General features: G+C 40.3%; 1 protein-coding gene across 5 annotated transcripts in view; it reads right to left on the minus strand.

Moving 5' to 3' along the window:
• Positions 1 to 9,175: 9,175 nt before the first annotated feature.
• Positions 9,176 to 20,034, minus strand: part of EFCAB2 (EF-hand calcium binding domain 2) — a 213,138-nt gene continuing 202,279 nt past the window's right edge. For 3 of the 5 annotated variants that reach the window (XM_023584718.3, XM_058309398.1, XM_071207326.1), the window contains exons 4-7: positions 13,365 to 13,444; positions 12,010 to 12,052; positions 11,839 to 11,905; positions 9,176 to 9,465 (exon numbers count right to left, since the gene is read on the minus strand). In XM_023584718.3, coding sequence (XP_023440486.1) covers positions 9,350 to 9,465; positions 11,839 to 11,905; positions 12,010 to 12,052; positions 13,365 to 13,444 — 306 coding nt within the window. In that variant the 3' untranslated portion in view covers positions 9,176 to 9,349. Of the gene's footprint in view, positions 9,466 to 11,838; positions 11,906 to 12,009; positions 12,098 to 13,364; positions 13,445 to 17,017; positions 17,111 to 20,034 lie in introns of all 5 variants that reach the window. The other 2 variants (XM_071207325.1, XM_058309399.2) reach the window with 2 other exon arrangements.

Raw genomic sequence — 20,034 nt, forward strand, 5'->3', positions numbered from 1 at the left:
ATATAGTGCTAATTATAGGTTCAAATAAAAGGGGCATAAGAACCATGTGTAGGAAAATTATAAATGAGTCCAACTTGGATACATTGGGTGGATAGGTTATCACATATTCCAAGGTAAGGCCCACTGACAGGGTGCTGAATTCCTGGGGTCGTCTGCCCTTCCTACAATGTCCAGATGTCTCTAGAGCCTTCAGGAGCCCCCGTACTTGAGGCACTGTTTACTGTGGCAATCAGGGAGATCCTGCTGAGACATACATAAGTATAAACTCTGGAACGACCTGACTCATTTTGAAATCTCTTAGCCAAAAAACTCTTTTGTATTTACTATTTCCCCCTTTTGGTCAAGGTCTTTTTCCAAATGCATTGCTAATTGGTGCTTGGTAATAATTCCTTGGTGCCAGGGAGGCTCATCCCTGGGAATCATATCCCATGCTGGGGGTAAGGTAGAGAGTTTATATGCTGAGTTTGCCTTAGACAGAGTCCACATTAGAGCAATAAGGAGGCTTTCAGGAGATAACTATGGCTCAATTTCACAAGAACAAGGTTCATAAGTACAGACATCAATATCAAGGACCTGGTGTATTGTTCTGTCCTCCTATGCTAGGCACTGCCCATGTATTCTAGAGATTCTAGCCACTCTATTAGAGAATGTAGCAGGACTCCCCAGGATGGGAATTCAATATTCTTATGGTTATTGTGTGGGTCTCCACCCACCAAGAAAACACTTCATGACCACTTAAACACATTCATATTCCATAAAGGCATACCCTAGATGTACCCCTCCCCACACATACCCCTACCACCAACACTCTGCACCAGTGATCCTCCCCGGCCACAGTTGTGACTTTTCTGCAATCCAAAACCTCCCCAAAAAGCAAGCCAAATAAATAAATAAATAAATAAATAAATAAATAAATAAATATTTAAAAAATTAAAAGTTATATATATATAAATTTTTCTTTAAATTTAAAAAAATGAATGTGTTTCATTCCCATGGGATCTCTTAACTTTTATTTTTATTTTATGTTCCCCCAGTGTCTTTTTTTTCCACTTTATTTTCAAAGAAGCTATAGGTAACTGAAACATCACATATAAACTATAAGAGATTTCCATATACCCCACACCTTCTCCCTCTCACATTTTCCCTATTAATAACATCTTACATGAGCATGGTACATTTGTTACAACTTATGAACAAATATTGAAGCATTGCCACTAACCATGGTCAATGGTTTCCATTATGGTTCACATTCTGCACCATACACTTTCATAAGTTCTAACAAAATGCATAATGGCCTGTATCCATTATTGCAAGATGATGCAGAACAAATCCAATGCCCTAAAAATGTCCCATGCTCCATCCATTCTTCCCTTCCTCTCCCCTTGGAACCCATGGTAACCACTAGGTTGCAATTTTTGAAGAATAATGTTCATAGTTATATGTATTAATATTGAGGGCTTGACATATTGGTTCATCTTCTTTTTTTAGGCACTGCCTATTTTCTCGGGAGACTCTTGCCCCTGTATTTGAGAACCTAGCAGGACTCCCCAGGATGGGAGATTAATATTGTCCTGTTTATTGTGTGGGTTTCCACCCACTAAGATAACACCCTATGACAAAATGAACACTTTAGTATTCTACAGAAGCATGCCCCAGGTGTACCCTTTCCCACATGTCCCCTCATGTCCAATGCCCTGCACCAATGACCCTCCCCTATTTCCTAAAAGAACATTCCCACTATTGTAGTTCTAACCACAGACCTACAAGTTCCCAGAGTTCACCTGTTCCTTCCTCCGTGGATAGTCCACCCCACCCCACCCCACCCCACCCCCACTCTGCTTACACTCACATTCCAGTACCATTGCCCCCACTCATATCCCTGCACCACTATCATAACCATCCACTGCCCAAACACCCCCTTCCACTTTATCATAGGTTTTATCTGTATTGAGCATTGGCTCACCACATTCTACTCCCTTTCTGTTTCCTGATAACCTATCTTCCAGACTCTAGCTCTGTGAGTCTGCTCAGTTTGCTTAGGTCTTACAAGTGAGGCCATGTAATATTTGTCCTTCAGTGACTGGTCTACTTCACTCAACATATGGACTTCAAGATTCATCCATGGTGGCCCGTGTGTCAATACTTCATTCCTAATATTCCTCACTGTGTGTATATACCACAATTTGTTTATCCATTCATCTGTTGATGGACACTTGGGTTACTTCCAACTTTTGGTAACAGTGAATAATGCCACTATGAACATCGGCATATATATGTTTGTGTCCCTGCTTCCAATTCTTCAGGATACATACCCAGAAGTAGGATTACTGGATCATATGGCAGTTCTATATTGTGCTTCCTGAGGAACCACCAAAGTTTCTTCCACAATGGCTGCACCATTCTTCATTCCCACCAGTGGTGAATAAGGGTTGCCTTGCCTCCACATCCTCTCCATCACTTATAGTTCTGTTTTTCTAACAGCTGTCAGGGTAATAAGTATAAGATGATATCTCATTATAGTTTTGATTTGCATTTCCCTAATAGCTATGATGTTGAACATCTTTTTGTGTGCTTTTTAGCCATTTGTATATCCTCTTTGGAAAAATATTCAAATATCTTGCCCATTTTAAGTGGGTTGTTTGTCTTTTTATTTTCAAGATGTCAGATTTCTCTATAAATGCTGGATGTTAGGTCCTTACCAGATAAATGGTTATCAAATATTTTCTGCCCTTGAGTAGGCTGTCTTTTCACTTTCTTGATAAACCCCGTGAAGCACAAAAGGTTTTAATTTTGAGGAGGTCTCATTTATCTTTTCTTTCATTGCTTGTGCTTTGGGTGCAAAGTTTATGAAACCATTTCCTATTGCAAGACCTCATAGACGCTTCCCTGTATTATCTCCTAGGAACTTTGTAGTCTTGGCACTTATATTTACATCTTTGATGCATCTTAAGTTAATTTTTGTATAGGGCATGAGATGGTGATCCTCTCTTTCTTTTGGATATGGATACCCAGTCTCCTAGCACCATTCGTTGAAGAGGCCATTCGGTACCAGTTAAGTGGTCTTGGTGGCCTTGTCAAATCCTCAGTTGACCATATATTGAGGATCTATATCAGAACTTCCATTTCAGTTCCACTGGTCAGTATGTCTACCTTTGTGCCAATACCATGCAGTTTTGACCACTGTAACTTTGTAATATGCTTTAAAGTCAGGTAGCATGATTCTTCTAATTTTGTTTTTCTTTTTCAATATGTTTTTGGCTACTTGTGGTCCCTTGCCCTTCCAAATAAATTTCATAATTAGCTTTTCCAGATCAGTAAAAAATGCTATAATTATTATTGCGATTGCATTAAATCTGTAAATAAATATGGGTAGGACAGACATCTTAATGATGTTTAGTCTTCGAATCTCTGCACATGGAATATTCTTCCATTTATTTACGTCTTCTTTGATTTCCTATAACCATGTAGTATAGTTTTCTGTGTACAAGTCCTTTCCATCTTTAGTTAATCCCTAGATATTTGATTCTTTTGGTTGCTATTGTAAATGGAATTTTTTCTTGATTTTCTCCTCAGATTGCTCATTATTGTTGTACAGAAATGCTACTGACTTTTGTGTGTTGATCTTATATTCCACCACTTTACTGAACTCATTTATCAGCTCTAGAAGCTTTTTTAAAAAAGACTTCTTTCTTTCTCCAACCCCCCCCCCCCCATTGTTGTTGTCTGTTCTCTGTGTCCATTCGCTGTGTGTTCTTCTGTGTCTGCTTGTATTCTCATTAGGCAGCTCTGGGAACCAATCCTGGGACCTTCCAAAGTGGAAGAGAGGTGATCATTCTCTTGTTCTACCTTAGCCCCTAGTTCACTGTATCTCATATTGTCTCTTCTCTGTGTCTCGTTTTGTTGTGTCATCTTGCTGCATCAGCTCTCCATGTGGGCAGCACTCCTGAGCAGGGCAGCACTCCGCGTGGGCAACTCGCCACACGGACCAGGAGGCCCTGGGTATTGGGCCCTGGACCCTCCTATATGGTACACGGGAGCCCAATTGTTTGTGCCACATCTATTTCCCCCTAGAAGTGTTGTTGTAGATTTTTCAGAACTTTCTATATATAGGATCATGTCATCTGAAAATAGTATAATTTTTACTTCTTCTTTTCCAATTTGGATGCCTTTTATATGTTTTTCTTGCCTAAGTGCTCGATCAAGTACTTCTAATACAATGTTAAATAACAGCAGTGACAGCAGGCATCCTTCTCTTGTTCCAGGTTTTAGAGGGAAAGCATTTAGCATTTCACCATTGAATATGATGTTAGCTGTGGGTTTTTCATATATACCCTTTATCATGTTGAGGAAGTTTCCTTCTATTTCTATCTTTTGGAGGGTTTTTATCAAGAAAGTATGCTGTATTTTGTTAAATGCTTTTCTGCATCAATAGAGATGATCATGTGATTTTTCCTTTAATCTGTTAAGTGGCGTATCACATTCATTTCCTCATGTTGAACCACCCTTGCACACCAGGGATGAAGCCCACTTGGTCGTGGTGTCTGATTCATTCCATGTGCTGTTGAATAAGATTAGCAAGTGTTTTGTTGAGGATTTTAGCATAAAGGTTCATTAGAAAGATTGGTCTGTAGTTTTCTTGTGGTGTTTGATGTGGCTTTGGTATGGGTGATGATGGCATCATAGAATGAGTTAGGCAATGATGCCTCCACTTGTATTTTTTGAAGTGTTTAAGCAGGATTGGTGTTAGTTCTTTCTAGAATGATTGGTAGAATTCACCTGTGAAGCCATCTGGTCCTGGACTCTTCTTAGTTGGGAGGTTTTTGATGACAAATTCAATCTCATTACTTGTGATTGGTCTGTTGAGTTAACCAATGTCTTATTTCATCAATGTAGGCTGCTTGTGTATTTCTAAAAATTTGTCCATTTCATCTAATTTATCCATCTTGTTGGCATACAATTTCTCAATGTATCTTCTTATGAAACTCTTAATTTCTGTGTTATCAGTGGTGACATCTCCTCCCTTGTTTATGTTACGTATTTGTATCTTCTCTCTTTTTTTGTTAGTCTAGCTAAGGGTTTGTCAATTTTATTAATCTTCTCAAAGAACTAGCTTTTGGTTTTGTTAAGTTTTTCTAGTTTTTGTTTTTTTTAAATTCTCAATTTCATTGAGCTCTGCTCTAATCTTAGTTATTTCTTTCTTTCTGCTTGCTTTGGGATCAGTTTGTTGATCTTTTTCTAGTTTCTCCAGGTGTGCAGTTGAGTCTTTGATTTTTATCTCTTTCTTCTCTTTTAATTAGCCATTTATGACTATACATTTCCCTCTCAGCCTTTGCTGAATCCCACAGGTTTTGATATGTTATGTTATTTTCATTCATTTCAAGGTAGTTACTAACTTGCAGTTTTCAGCTTGACCAACTGATTGTCTACGAGTGTGTTGTTTAATTTCCATACCTTTGTGCCTATTCTGGTTCTCTGCCCCTTAATTTCCAGCTTCATTCCATTGTTGTCAGAGAAATTACTTTGTATAATTTCAACCTTTCTGAATCTGCTAAGAGTTGTTCTGTGACCTAGCATGTGGTCCATCCTGGAGAATGCTCCATGTGCACTTGAGAAGAATGTATATCCTGCTGCTTTTGGGTGTAATGTTCTGTACGTGTCTATTAGGTCTGCCTCCTCTACTGTATTATTCAAGGGCTCTGTTTCTTTATTGATCCTTTGTCGGGATGTTTTGTCTTAATGATGATAATGGTGTATTAAAATCTCCCACTATAATTGTAGTGGCATCTATTTCTCCATTTAATTTTTCCAATGTTTGCCACACATTTTGGGGTACCCTGGTTAGGTGCGTAAATGTTTATTAATGAGGAGTTATTAGCTTACAAGCTTACAGTTCCAAGGCTGAGAAAAATGTCCAAATCAAGGTAACATCAGGGAAACGGACTTTGGCCCAGTGGTTAGGGCGTCCGTCTACCATATGGGAGGTCCGCGGTTCGGACCCCGGGCCTCCTTGACCCGTGTGGAGCTGGCCATGCGCAGTGCTGATGCGCGCAGGGAGTGCCGTGCCACGCAGGGGTGTCCCCCGCGTGGGGGACCCCACGCGCAAGGAGTGGGCCCGTGGGGAGAGCCGCCCAGCGTGAAAGGAAGGAGCAGCCTGCCCAGGAATGGTGCCGCCCACACTTCCCGCGCCGCTGACGACAACAGAAGCGGACAAAGAAACAAGACGCAGCAAATAGACACCAAGAACAGACAACCAGGGGAGGGGAAGGAAATTAAATAAATAAATAAATAAATCTTTAAAAAAAAAAAAAAAAAGGTAACATCAGGCGATGCTCTTTCTCTCAGCACCAGCGGCCAGCAGTCCTGGACTTCTGTCTCATGGGAAGGCACATGGTGTTACCTGCTGATCTCTCCTTTATTGTCTGGGCTTTGTTGTTTTAGCTTCTTGCTTCTGTTGTTTTCTTTCTCTCTCTGAATTTCATTCTCTTATAAAGGACTCCAGTAAGAGGATTAAGAGCCATGATTGGCCATGCTGTAACTGAAGTAACCTAATTAAAAGGCCCTGCTTACAATAGATTTACACCCACGGGAATGGATTTGCTTTAAGAACATGGTTTTTCTGGGATACAATATAGTTTCAAACCATCACAACTAGAATACTTGTGAGAGTAAAAGACATCTCTATTAATAATTATTTTGGGACAGCAAGTATAGGCTGGCTATCCTGGGCAATGGCACCTGTGATTACTTAAGAAGTAAGTGAGTATAATGAAGAAGGCACAGGAAGTAGATTCCCAGATGACCTCAGTGGATATAAAACATGAATAAAAACTTTTATTGTTGTAAGTCATTGAGATTCTGAGGTTGTTTGTTATCACAACATAACCTAGCAAAAGCTGACTAATACAACCTCTTCTAGCCACATAATTTCATTACCATCTGTATTAGTCAGCCAAAGGGTGCTGATGCAAAATACAAGAAATCTGTTGGTTGTTTTTTTTTTTAAAGATTATTTATTTATTTATTTGTTTCTCTCCCCTTCCACACCCCCACCCCGGTTGTCTGCTCTCTGTGTCCATTTGCTGCATCTTCTTTGCCTGCTTCTGTTGTCAGCAGCACGGGAATCTGTGTTTCTTTTTGTTGTGTCATCATCTTGTTGTGTCAGCTCTCTGTGGGTGCAGTGCCATTCTTGGGCAGGCTGAAATTTCTTTTGCACTGGGTGGTTCTCCTTATGGGGCACACTCCTTGCACGTGGGGCTCCCCTACGTGGGGGACACCCCTGCGTGGCACGGCACTCCTTGCGGGCATCAGCACTGCACATGGGCCAGCTGCACACGGGTCAAGGAGGCCTGGGGTTTGAACCGCAGACCTCCCATGTGGTAGGTGGACGCCCTAACCCCTGGGCCAAGTCCACTGCCAGAAATCTGTTGGTTTTTATAAAGGGTATTTATTTGGGGTAGAAGCTTACAGTTACAAGGCCATAAAGCATAAGTTGCTTCCTTCTCCAAAGTCCGTTGCCACATGTTGGAGTAAGATGGCTGCCGACATCTGCCAGGGTTCAGGCTTCCTGGCTCCTCTCCCTGGGCCCAGCCTCTCTGCTCTCTGCACAAGGCCAGCTGTAAACTATCAGGCGAATGGCTCATCTATCTCCCCGGGGCCTCTGCTGTGTCTAATGGAGTCTTTTCTCCTGTCTCACTTATTGGCTTCTCTGTGTGTTTACTTCCCGGGACTCCAATATCCAAACTCCAACCTCCCTTCTCTGCAGGGCAGTTTCTCTGCGAGTCCCCACCCGCCAAGGGTCAGGAACTCAACATCCTACTGACGTGGCCCAATCAAAGCCTTAATCATTGTGTAATCAAGTAAACGTTCAACCTTCGAGTAAAACCCAATCTAATAGGCCCTGAGGGACAGACCAGTTCACAAACATAATCCAATATCTGTTTTTGGAATTCATTAGCAATATCAAACTGCCACACCATCTCTATAAAACAGAAGTAACAAGATATTACCCATATCCTTGAGTGGTTGTGAGGATTAAATGAATTAACTTATGTAAAGAAGTTAGAACAGTGTTCATACAGTGAACATTCAGCAACTGTTAGCTATTATTTTTAGTTACAATAATAACAGAGAAGAATAAAGAAAATATTGTAAGAACACTACAAGCAACACATAATATTACTCATGAATGGAAGGAAAGGCGATCGTCCCTTTCCCTTACCAGACGAGCTGCTGGACTTAGAGATCCTGAGTTCTTGCTTTCACTCACACCTCCTCACATCCTTCCCTAGTACTTTTACCCCACAGGCCTTGATTATAACCGCTTTCTTGCTGATTCCTCAATTCCTTTGCATTTCTGTACATACACACATATAATGGTAAAGCCATCTCTAAATAGAATCACACTGTGTGGATGTGCATGTACATGTGTGTGTGGTATATGAAAGTATATACAGGTTATGTAAGATTTTTGATTTTCTCCTTTTCTTGTAAATTCTTATGCATTCTTCCATTGAGACTCCTTATGCTCAAAAAACTTTATTCTGCTTTTTCAACAGCTGTACCACCTATATAACATGAAATTTCTTAATATTCTTAGTACTAGGACAATACTAAGAGATATTCTCAATAATTGAGAGTTCTAAAGACAAGGAAAGAATCACTATAATAATCTTGTCTTTAGAACTCTCTCCTATTCAGAGTATCTCTTATTGTCCTGAACACTTATATTATCAATTTCCATTCAGTCTTCTTTTCTCTAGATTCAATTCTCTCAACTCCTTTAACTATTTCATAAATGGTAACATGCTGGATCAGAAAATTAAATTTTTTATAATTTATTATAATCTCAAAATGAGATATGTAATAATTGGTACTCATAAGAAATCAATTATTAATACTTCAATAACTCTTCCACATTCATATTGTTAGAGTATATGTTGTTTAAAACAGAAGTTTTAATCCTATCGCTACTCGTTTTCAATTTGTGGTCATTTTACCCCCTCCCAAGATCTTAATATTCCAAACCTGGGGTGATTCCAGTCATCCTTCATTCTGCCAGTTTAATTAACTTTGAGTTTTAATAAAGAAAATGAACAAGAATCCATGGGTAATATTAAAATGTTAAGAAGAGTTTTTAAATAATTAGCAATCTGTTTGTTCCATAAGGCAAGACATATTAAATAAATGCATATTTTAATAGTTATAATCACAGTTAAAATACACCTTGAAATAGTTATGTCATGAGGCATCGATTTTTAGATATAGGAATTACAAGATAAAATGTGAAATTAATAAGGACAAGCAATTTTTAAAATTGTCCTTTGAATTAGAAATTAACTTTTGAGAGCATTTAATTTTCATCTACCACCATCATTGCTATGTAGTCCTTGTAATGAATTGAATTTGATTCTGGATCAATTGCAGCAGACAACATTTCTTCCATTTCCTCCTGAGAAAAAGGCTCACCTGGGAGGGATAAGAAAGGCAATCCATCACTTACAATCTTTTGATTTTTTTCTTTCTCTTTCCTCTAGCAAATTTAGTTGGCATGAAGTCCCATAAGCCCCCACTGTCACTAGTTACACTTCCCAGGGCTATTGAGCCAACATGACAATTCAGGGGTTCAAAGAGCACGCTTTTGCACCCCCCAGTAGAACTGGACTTATCTTACCTTGAAGATATCTTAGATTAAGCAATTCACAGAATTGATCATGTCTTCCCAAATAGCAGGAGGAATAAAGGCAACATGAATAAGATGGTTTATTTATTTAAACAAAACTTGAAATTGCCAGAAAATTAACCTGAAGCCCTCATCTGTTAGGAATCTGATAATGATGTTCAGTAAGGGTATGAAGAGAGGATTATATGGCTGCTATGCACCATTGTTGAAGAGCAGATCAGATACCAAGAGACTTGACACTGTAATGATTACACCTCTGAGTAGTTCCTAACCAGGTCTGGACAACCAGCAATGCCAGCTGAACCCAGAACCCAGCTAGAGATGCCACTCACCAGCCATTTCACAACAGTCCACTCTGTTGAACAGAGTGTTGGCGTTGAACGGCCAAGCTGGATGGAAAGTGCATGGGTTTTAGCGGGGTTCCCATAACAGCTGAGGGCCATCACCAAGATGAGAAGCAAACTCAGGAAGACTGTTGAACAGGCTCTGGACTGCTAAAGACAGAACCTCATCCTGACATAGAACAAAAATACCAAAACATCCAAATAGCCATCTTAGTTGAGAGTTTTAGTCCAGCAGTTAAGTTATCAAGGGCTGAGGCTCTCCCACCTCCTGAGCTTGAGTCACCTGCCACCACAAACAACGCTTCTACGCTGGATTCATTTAGTGATACTGAAATGGTTCGGATGGAGATTCTGATGACAATGGCAATGCTGTTGAACAAGGAGAATGTACAGAGTTCTTTTGAAGTCAGGCTTATGTGCTAAGAAAGAATGCCTAAAGTGCCTAAAAAGACAAATTCTGGATCATCTTGCCAATCCAATGCCAAATGACGATGACGGCACTACCGAGGTCCCGAGCAACGTAGAGGAATACTAAGATCCAGCATTTATTGAGCACTGTGTGCGGGCCCTGGCCTGCGTGCTTCACGTACCTGAACAGAGTTAATCTCCCAACCATCTCGTGGGAGGTAAAACTGTTATCATCCCAGTTTACAACTGAGGACACTAGTGTACAAAAAACAAGGCAGCCTGCCCTGGCTGGAGAGTGGCGGAACGGGGATTTGAATGCCAGCAGTCCAGCTTCAGGGTCTGTGGGCTTAACCTCCCCTCTACAGCTTAGAACAAGCCTTCCTCACGGACAATCCAGAAGGCAATCCTTCTGGACAAGGAAACAGACCCGTAGTATTTGATTAAAGTGTGCAGGTATTATGCGTTTAAGTGTGTAGGAGTGGGTATAGCGTTCACGTTCAAAGCAAGTACACATGGTGCCATTAGCCTAAAAAACTAAAATTCAGGGAAGTGGACTTGGCCCAGTGGTTAGGGCAGCCGCCTACCACATGGGGGGTCCAGGGTTAAAACCCCGGGCCTCCTTGACCTGTGTGAAGCTGGCCCATGTGCAGTGCTGATGTGCGCAAGGAGTGCCGTGCCACGCAGGGGTGTCCCCCACGGAGGGGAACCCCACGCGCAAGGAGTGCACCCCGTAAGGAGAGCCGCCCAGCACGAAAGAAAGTGTAGCCTGCCCAGGAATGGTGCCGTACACACGGAGAGCTGACACAACAGGATGACACAACAAAAAGAAACACAGATTCCCTGTGCCACTGAAAAGGATAGAAGCGGTCACAGAAGAACACACAGCGAATGGACACAGAGCAGACAACTGGGGGGGGTGTGGGTAAATAAATAAATCTTAAAAAAAAACAAAACTAAAATTCATGTGTAAATTCATATTCAATTGAGACCATATTTCTATTAAGTCACCAACTGAAAAGCTCTTTAAAAAGGAATTTTTATATAAACCAATTAAAATCTTTAATTTAGTAGCAAGCATTGATTTACAGTGATTGATAGTTCATGTTTTCTACATGGTATACCTCTTACTCCAGAAAGAGTCTAAGTGTATGAGAGGACTACTGTTTATAGAAGTAATCATTATGCTTTACAAAATCCTGAGGCAACGATCTGTCTCCCCTTGTCCACCTTTTGTATTTTTATTCCCCGTAGAAGAGAAACACCCCCAAACCAAAATAATATGAATAGCAAACTCTAATTTGTAACCAGAATGGTTAATAGTAATTTTTTCTGTATGTAATGGCTGTTAACAATTATTAACATCTTATATAAATCACTGTTACAATAACAATAATAGGTCACTCTAACCTTCTTCAGTCATGTACTTGATCAGCTCTTCCTTGGTGAGAAAGCCACGTTTAGCTGGATCTAACACCTAGAGAAAAGTAAGAGATAAGTATTTCATTTTTTGTTTCATGAAACAGAATTTAACCAATTTTTCATATAAATATAAAAGTATAAAATCTAGAACTTACACACCTCAAAAGCACGAAGAAGGCTATCTTCTGGAATTGGTCTGTACCTGTAAGTGTGCGGTAAGAGGAGTGCCACAGTATTTATCTTGTCTCTACATAAAGCAAAGTAAAATCTGCTAACACACTGGGATAATAATACGTCCCTCACTAAGACCTTTTGTATTTCTGGACACAGACATTGAAAGAACCCAGTTCCCACAAGAAGTACTCAGGCCAAAATCACTGGCATGCCGGACGTTTTCAGTTTGAGTAAGCATGGGAGGAAAGCGGTTTAAAGGTTAGAAGCACAAGCTTGGGGCCAGACTGCCTGGGTTCTAATTCTGGCTATTCCTTACCAGCTTTAAGATTTGGGGCAAGTTGCTTACCCTCTGTGTGCCTCAGTTTCCCAGTCTGTGAAAACAGAGATGGTAATGCTACTGCCATCTCATCGGGTTGCCAGGAGATCAAATGTCTTATTGTTTGCAAAGCACTCAGAACAGTGCCTGACACACGGGCAGAAACATGTGTTTGTTTAAAATAATTATTTTGAGATCTCCCCTGCTGCTAGATACTGTCTGACACAGTCCACACAACCCACATGCCTGGACACATGTGGACTTCTTTCATGTAGGAACTTGACTAACATGATTTTTCATGTTTATAAAATGACATCCTGGACATTTAGAACATACAGTCTTACACATCTGATTAATGTGTTTGATGCTTTGTGGATACTGAGAAAAGGCAATGCAAGTAACTTTAATCCTATAGCTATAAAGCATAAATACACTTAAAAATAATTTGTAGAATTTTGAGACTCTCAAAGCACCAGTTCCCAAGCACAGTTTACTGCATCTGTTACCTATAATAATGATACCCTAGATTTGTAAAGTACTTTACACATTATAAATCACTATCAAATAAATTAACTCATGTAATATAAAAGGTTCTTTGGTGAATAAGTAATTGAAACAACCATGTATACATATTTTTCATCATTATGAAAATCAATTTATCTGGAAATAAAACCTCTACTATAACCAAGTATGGTAAGTAATGCAATACTTTTGCTAGAAAAACAATTAGGGTTGTTTCTTATTTATCACTGATAATTCAAAACAGTAGGTAATAAAAAATGCTGATTCATGAATTTTGTAGCTTATTGGTCCTTAACCAATTTTTGCTTAGATTAATACTAAAGTGCTTGATATTTCTAAGCACACACCAATGAAGTTCAGAAGTATAGTGAAAAGTTGGAAGAAAACTACCTTAAGATAAATATTAGTTGTATACAATGCACACAGTAAAAACACCAAGTGCTTTGAAATTACTTTAATTCTGATCATTATTTTGCCTTAACAATTGCATTTATATACTCACTTTCTTTCCAGTAGTATTTCAGTCATCACGGGAAGAAATTTTTCTAATCGAATGTATCCAGTAGGTTCTTCTTCTTCTACCTAAACATTTAATAAAGAAATCACCATTTATTCATCAACAAATGCATTGAGCAACTACCTTTTCCAAGTGCTAGGGATGTGATGATGAGAATACATGGCATGATCCCTGCTCAGAGAATTTCCATTCTGGTGGTAGTGGGGGACATACATTAATTAAAAACAATACTAGGGAAGCAGACGTGGCCCAGTGGTTAGGGCGTCCGTCTACCACATGGGAGGCCCACTGTTCAAACCCCGGGCCTCCTTGACCCGTGTGGAGCTGGCCATGCGCAGTGCTGATGTGCAAGGAGTGCCGTGCCACGCAGGGGTGTCCCCCGCGTAGGGGGGCCCCACGCGCAAGGAGTGCGCCTGTGAGGACAGCCGCCCAGCGCGAAAGAAAGTGCAGCCTGCCCAGAAATGGTGCCGTACACACGGAGAGCTGACACAGCAAGATGACCCAACAAAAAGAAAAAACACAGATTCCCATGCTGCTGACAACAACAGAAGCGGACAAAGAACACGCAGCAAATAGACACAGAGAACAGACAACTAGGGTGGGGAGGGGGAGAGAAATAAAATAAAATAAATAAATCTTTTAAAAAAACCACTACTATGTATAATTATATTCATGTAAGCACAATGAAATAAAGGAGGATAGGTCTATAAAAGCATCAAATAGAGACTGTTCTAGACCAGGAGATCTTGAAAGGAATGAGGAAATAACTCTTGAGCTGATTTAGAAGGGGTGAGCAGAAGGTAACCAGATGAAGAAAGCAGGAAAGAGACTTCTGGGTAGAGGAAAATGAATGCATAAAGACCCTGTGCTGGGATATAGCAGATGCACTTGAGGCCACGAGGCCAGAGAGCTCAGGGAGCAGGGAAAAGAATGTTTCAAGATGAGGTGAAGAGGGTCAGCAGCCTGACATGGAGGGCCTGGTTGTACATGAAAGTGACTTGGGCTGTTATCCTAAGAACAATGGGAAATTACTGAAGGTTTCAACAGACTTGAGTTTTGAAAGATCACACTGGTTGTAGGTGAGAACAGTTCTGCAGTTGTCTAAGTAGATATGATGAGGCTTGATATTGGAGTGGTGGTGAGGGAGGAAAAAAAATGGATGGTTTCAAACCTAAATCGATAATAATAAAAGGTAACTTCAAGGCAGGGAAACCTGTCAGAGGCCACCTCAATTTGCATATTAAAGTGGTGGTAAGGTGCTAATGAAAGAAGTTGAAGTGGGAGAAGTGGGGGTCATAGGGAGTGGGGTAAATGGGAACCTCTTATATATATATATTTTGTAATATTATTATTTTTTAAAGATTTATTTATTTATTTATTTCTCTCCCCTTCCCCCCTGCCCACCCCGGTTGTCTGTTCTCTGTGTCTATTTGCTGTGTCTTCTTTGTCCACTTCTGTTGTTGTCAGCGGCACGGGAATCAGTGTTTCTTTTTGTTGCGTCATCTTGCTGTGTCAGCTCTCTGCATGGGTGGCGCCATTCTTGGACAGGCTGCACTTTCTTTTGCCCTGGGAGGCCCTTCTTACTGGGTGCACTCCCTGTGCATGCGGCTCCCCTACACAGGGACACCCCTGCATGGCACGGCACTCCTTGCGCGCATCAGCACTGTGCATGGGCCAGCTCCACACCGGTCAAGGAGGCCCAGGGTTTGAACCGCAGACTTCCCATGTGGTAGATGGATGCCCTAACCACCGGGCCAAGTCTGCTTCCCTCTTATATTTTTTTAATGTAACATTTTGTGTGATCCATGTATCTTTAAAAAAAGATAATAAAAAAATAAAGCGTTGATAAGGAAGGACAACCTTGATTCCACTGGGAATCTTGAGTTTTCATAAAATAATTGAGAAAATACTTTTTCCTGTACTGTTAAAGTAAAATACCTGTTAATTAATGTAATCATGGTAAAGGTGAAAGAGTAAAACATGAAGTACTAAAATAGTTAAGTTCATTTGATATGTTGTACATTGCACTGGAAGTGTTTAGAAAGTATATAAAATTAAGAGATGGATTTCAATATTGTCAAACTTTCTTGTACAAACCAGACCTTTAGTACACTGCATGATGCCTCTCCATTTGAGTTCCTGGCTAGGTGTTCACTGACCCCTAAAACAATGAAAGTATCTACTACATTCCTGAACATGTTCCTCAAGTGGACGGATAGTACATTGCAGTTTCAGACTCCTGCAGCAGCCGGCAATGGCTCAATATGGCCAGACATACAATGGACACTGCCTCCAGGCTGGCTCTGTTTCACAGTGCCGAGGGTGTTATGCGCCAGGGCAGTGAAACACTGGAGCCTACCTTCCTAGTCTCTCTCTAGAATCAACAGTGCTACAGAATACTGGCTGTGTGAAGGGCATACCAAATGCAGCAATAATTACTACAGTACTGTGAATAGAACCTAAACAAACACAATTGGCATTATGGCCTGCTCCTATGGACGTAACATGTACGGTATTGCAAACCTGGAGCTTAGATCTATTAACTGCAGCTCAAAGAGGAACTTGTGCATTGATTATTATTAAGTACTATACCTATATGCCTGATGATTATGATATATTTTCTATTCTAGATCATATGCAGAGGGATACTGGACATGTTAAAAGTCCTGGTAAACTTAATTTATTTTCTAAGTACTTAATGAACATGCCTATAAGATAAACGAATAGCTCTTTTAAGTACTGTCTTCATTTTGCTTGCCATATGCCTGTCTTGTTGTTGTTGCCTACACTGTCCTTGTGAGTCTATGTCTAGGGCAGTGCCTCTCTCCACACCTCTCCCAGCTGTCCTAAGCAAAACCACTGCTGTGGGAACTGGGCTTGGCAGTTTACACACAAACCCAGCAGGTCCACCGCAATCTCTCCCTAGAGCTAACCAACAGCATAAAAGACCTCAAGGGAGAAGGCTGCTCCCATCAGCTTTGGGAGGAGGCAGCCCTGACGGCACCTGGCTTTTCTCACTCTCATGATCCAGTGCATCATGGCTGGTCCCCTTTATGGGCCCGCTTATCACCATCTTTTTTATTCTTAGTGGAACCATGTATCTTCAAAATTCTAATTAATTTCATTTCTACAGCATCAACACCTTATTAGTTATATGAGGATTTCATCCAGTTCCAACCAGGGTGCCAGACCCATCTTCCCTCAACTGCAACTGAATAGCCAGAGAGATTTACACCCTATCAGGCAGGGCCTGCTGCCCTAACCAGCAGGAGGTAACTACAGAAGAATGCCCTTTGCCCCTTAGCACCCCCTTAAGAATAAGGGCTTGAGCTCTCTGAGGAGGAGTTGGGGCAGGTTAGTGCAGTGAAAGGAGGAAGGCAGCTGGCCCAGCAGACAACACGGCTAAGAGACCACATGGCCATGAGACCACATCTGGAAATCTCATGAGAAGAAGACTGCCAGAAAGACACTACGAGATCCTGGCCATGAGGACCTCTTCTGGAAAAAGAGGGAAAGTCCTGGATAGCCTCAAAAGGCCTCACCATTGGCTTCCTGAGAAATGACAGGTGGGGCAACCAATCATGACAGCAAGCAGACTTTAAAAAGCCCTGATCTAGGGCCCCACCCTCACAACTCACTCTGCAGTATGCCCACAGTCCATGCCTTGGCACGAACCATGTACTTTTCTTGTTTTCTTCTTTCTTAATAAACTCTTTACTTCCTTGCCTACCCTAAAAAAAAAAAAAAAAAAGGTTTCAAGAGACATTTAAGAAGTAAAATTACTAGGGCCTGGTACTGCATCTGTTGTGGGTAGGGATAAGAAAGAGAGAGGAGTCAAGGATAATTCTCAGGATTCTGACCTACACAACTAGATAGAATGATGCCTCTCCTGAGATAAGGAATACTGTTTGAGGGGCCAGATTATGGGACCAATTATTAAGTCAAGGACTAAAGTACACCTCATATTGGTTTGTTTTTTTTTTTAAAGATTTATTGATTTTCCCCCCTGTCCCCTTCTCCTGCCCTGCTGTTTTTGCTGTCTGTGTTGTCTTCTCTTTTCATATTCTCTCCTCTAGGATTCACCGGGATTCGATCCTGGAGACCTCTGATGGGGAGAGAGGTTCCCTGTCAATTGTACCACCTCAGTTCCTGGTTTCTGCTGCGCTTCACCTTGACTTTCCCCTTATCTCTCTTTTGATGTGTCATCATTTTGCTGCATGACTCACTTGCGTGGGGCACTGGCTCACCACGTGGACACTTGCACAGGCCCCAGCTCGCCACGCAGGCACACTCTCCCTTCTTCTTTTCACCAGGAGGCCCCAGGGATCAAACCCAGGTCCTCCCTTATGGTAGGTGGAAGCGCTATCACTTGAGCCACATCTGCTTTCCTCATATTGTTTTAATATTTATTAAATATCTTGATAATATATACAAACTTATTACAAACCAATAAATTAAAAGAACACTATAACCAAGAAAGAGAATTTTTGGTACCTAGCAATATTAGGTAAGAATGAGACCAATTGATTAAACTTTGATTGATCTAAACTTTCATGTCAAGCTATTTATGAGAAGCTGTACATTTTCCACTCCCTTTCAAACATACTATTAAAAGGCTCATAGATCCCCACTCAACAGATGAGCTTTATTCTTTGAGAAAAGAAACAACAACTATAGGTTGCTGCTAAGTGGAACACACCATCATCCAAATGACAACTATTTTAAATAGGTTTATATTAGGTTCACACCATGAAAATCCTTCAGACCTCAGACTCTACTACCAGCAGAAAATTTAATCCATCTGATGAAAGAAGGATGTATTTCAAAATTTTTGAACCTATAAATACATGAACAATTATCATCAGCTGCTTATGGGTCCAAGCTGAACATTTTGCAAGTTAATGTTCACATGACTGATGTGCTTAAGTAGCATTACATAACTTCCAATCCCTGGGAGCCACTTACAAGTAAAATATCAATCTCATGAGATTACCTAAGGAGCAATCATTTTTAAATTAACATGTTGAGTTTCTATTAGGATTACTCCCAACAATTTGCTCCAGGAGTGGGAGCAATTGTTTCTTTTCCTGTTCCTTCCTCCCAACAAGCCACTGTAAAGCTGTCTTAACCTTTAAACCATAAAACTTCCTCTTTCTTTTAGGAGCATCCTCATCAATCTACAAAGTGTCCTTAGGTTTTCCAAGGGAAATTCAGCTCTCCAGCTCTCCCTCCACCATGTGAGAATTCACGAATGACACGTAACCTGGTTCCTCATGGTGCTTCATCAGGTTCCCTCACAACCTCCCAGCACCCAGTGCTGCGAACACTATGGTGGAAACTCTGCAGGGTCATTCTTGCCTAAGAGATTTTTGGAGAACCAAAATTATACAAAGATATGATGTTACAACAGAGCACCTCTAACTAATCATGATAGCAGAAGAGGCATAAATTTTCTTTGACTTTTTAAGAATTGTGCACTCTGAATGGACTGTCCAAAGCATGGGACTATAGCACAGGGACTCCATGGTGGAAGACGGACGGTAGCTACCAGGACAAATATGAGAACGTTCTCTCATGAACTATAACAAGTATATGATACTAACACAGGTGTTAATAATTAGGTGGGTTAGGGGAAATATACACCAAATGTATGATATAGTCTATAGTTAGTTCATAGTTTGTAACAAATATTTCACAACTGTGCAAGGTGTTGGCGGTGGGGTGATGTATGGGAGGCCTGTATGATGATACGCATGTTTGTTTTGTAACTTCAAAACTTTTACTAAACACTTACTGTTTTTGAATGTGCATGTATGTATGATATATTTCAATAAAATTTTAAATGAAAAAAGAGAGATACTGAGTAAAGAGAGGGTTTGTTAAAAAGTTGAAAAGAAAAATGGTAAGTCTATCTTCAACTTGGGCAGATTGTAAATCTTTCTATGAACCAACACTGTCCTCTAGAGGCCACAACTAAATCATTCTTTCATAAGAAAGGATTTAGAAGCCAGGGCATAAAAAAACAAGACAATCGTATGATAATTCTAAATACAGAATTTATGAACTTTTTAATTTGTGAGACACTATTGTATTTTATACAAGGCTTTTGATAAGTAAGCTTTTTATTGTAGAATAGTTCTAGATTTAAAGAAAAATTGCAAAGATAGTACAAAGAATTCCCAAATAACCCCCACCCAGTTTCCCCTATGTGAATGCTTCCATCATTATCATAATACTATGGTATCTTTGTCACAACTAATGAACTAATATTGATACAAAATGTGATTGCCACACTTTACTCAGATTTCATTCATTTTTCTATAAGGTATTTTAAAAATATGGTATATTCCTCTTTCATAGAAGAGAAAAAGAAGTGTAGGGTTGAATATCACTTCTGGGAATCTGGAAACTGGGCCAGGGTGGGGTGGGATCAAGAGGAGTCAGTGCTGTTATTTGGGGTGCAGGAAAAGCTAGTTAATTTCATGAGGCCATCAGTAAGCTAGGATAAGAAGACTACTTTCTAGAAATGTTATGCAATGATGGCTCAGTGTTATTTAAATCCATGAATAAAAAACTATTTTAAGAATTTATAAAAATATATCAAACATTGGAACTTACTCTTTGGTATATGTTGTGTTTATATATAAAAACATAT

The sequence above is a fragment of the Dasypus novemcinctus genome, chromosome 13 (assembly GCF_030445035.2).
Source record: "Dasypus novemcinctus isolate mDasNov1 chromosome 13, mDasNov1.1.hap2, whole genome shotgun sequence".
Lineage (NCBI taxonomy): Eukaryota > Metazoa > Chordata > Mammalia > Cingulata > Dasypodidae > Dasypus > Dasypus novemcinctus.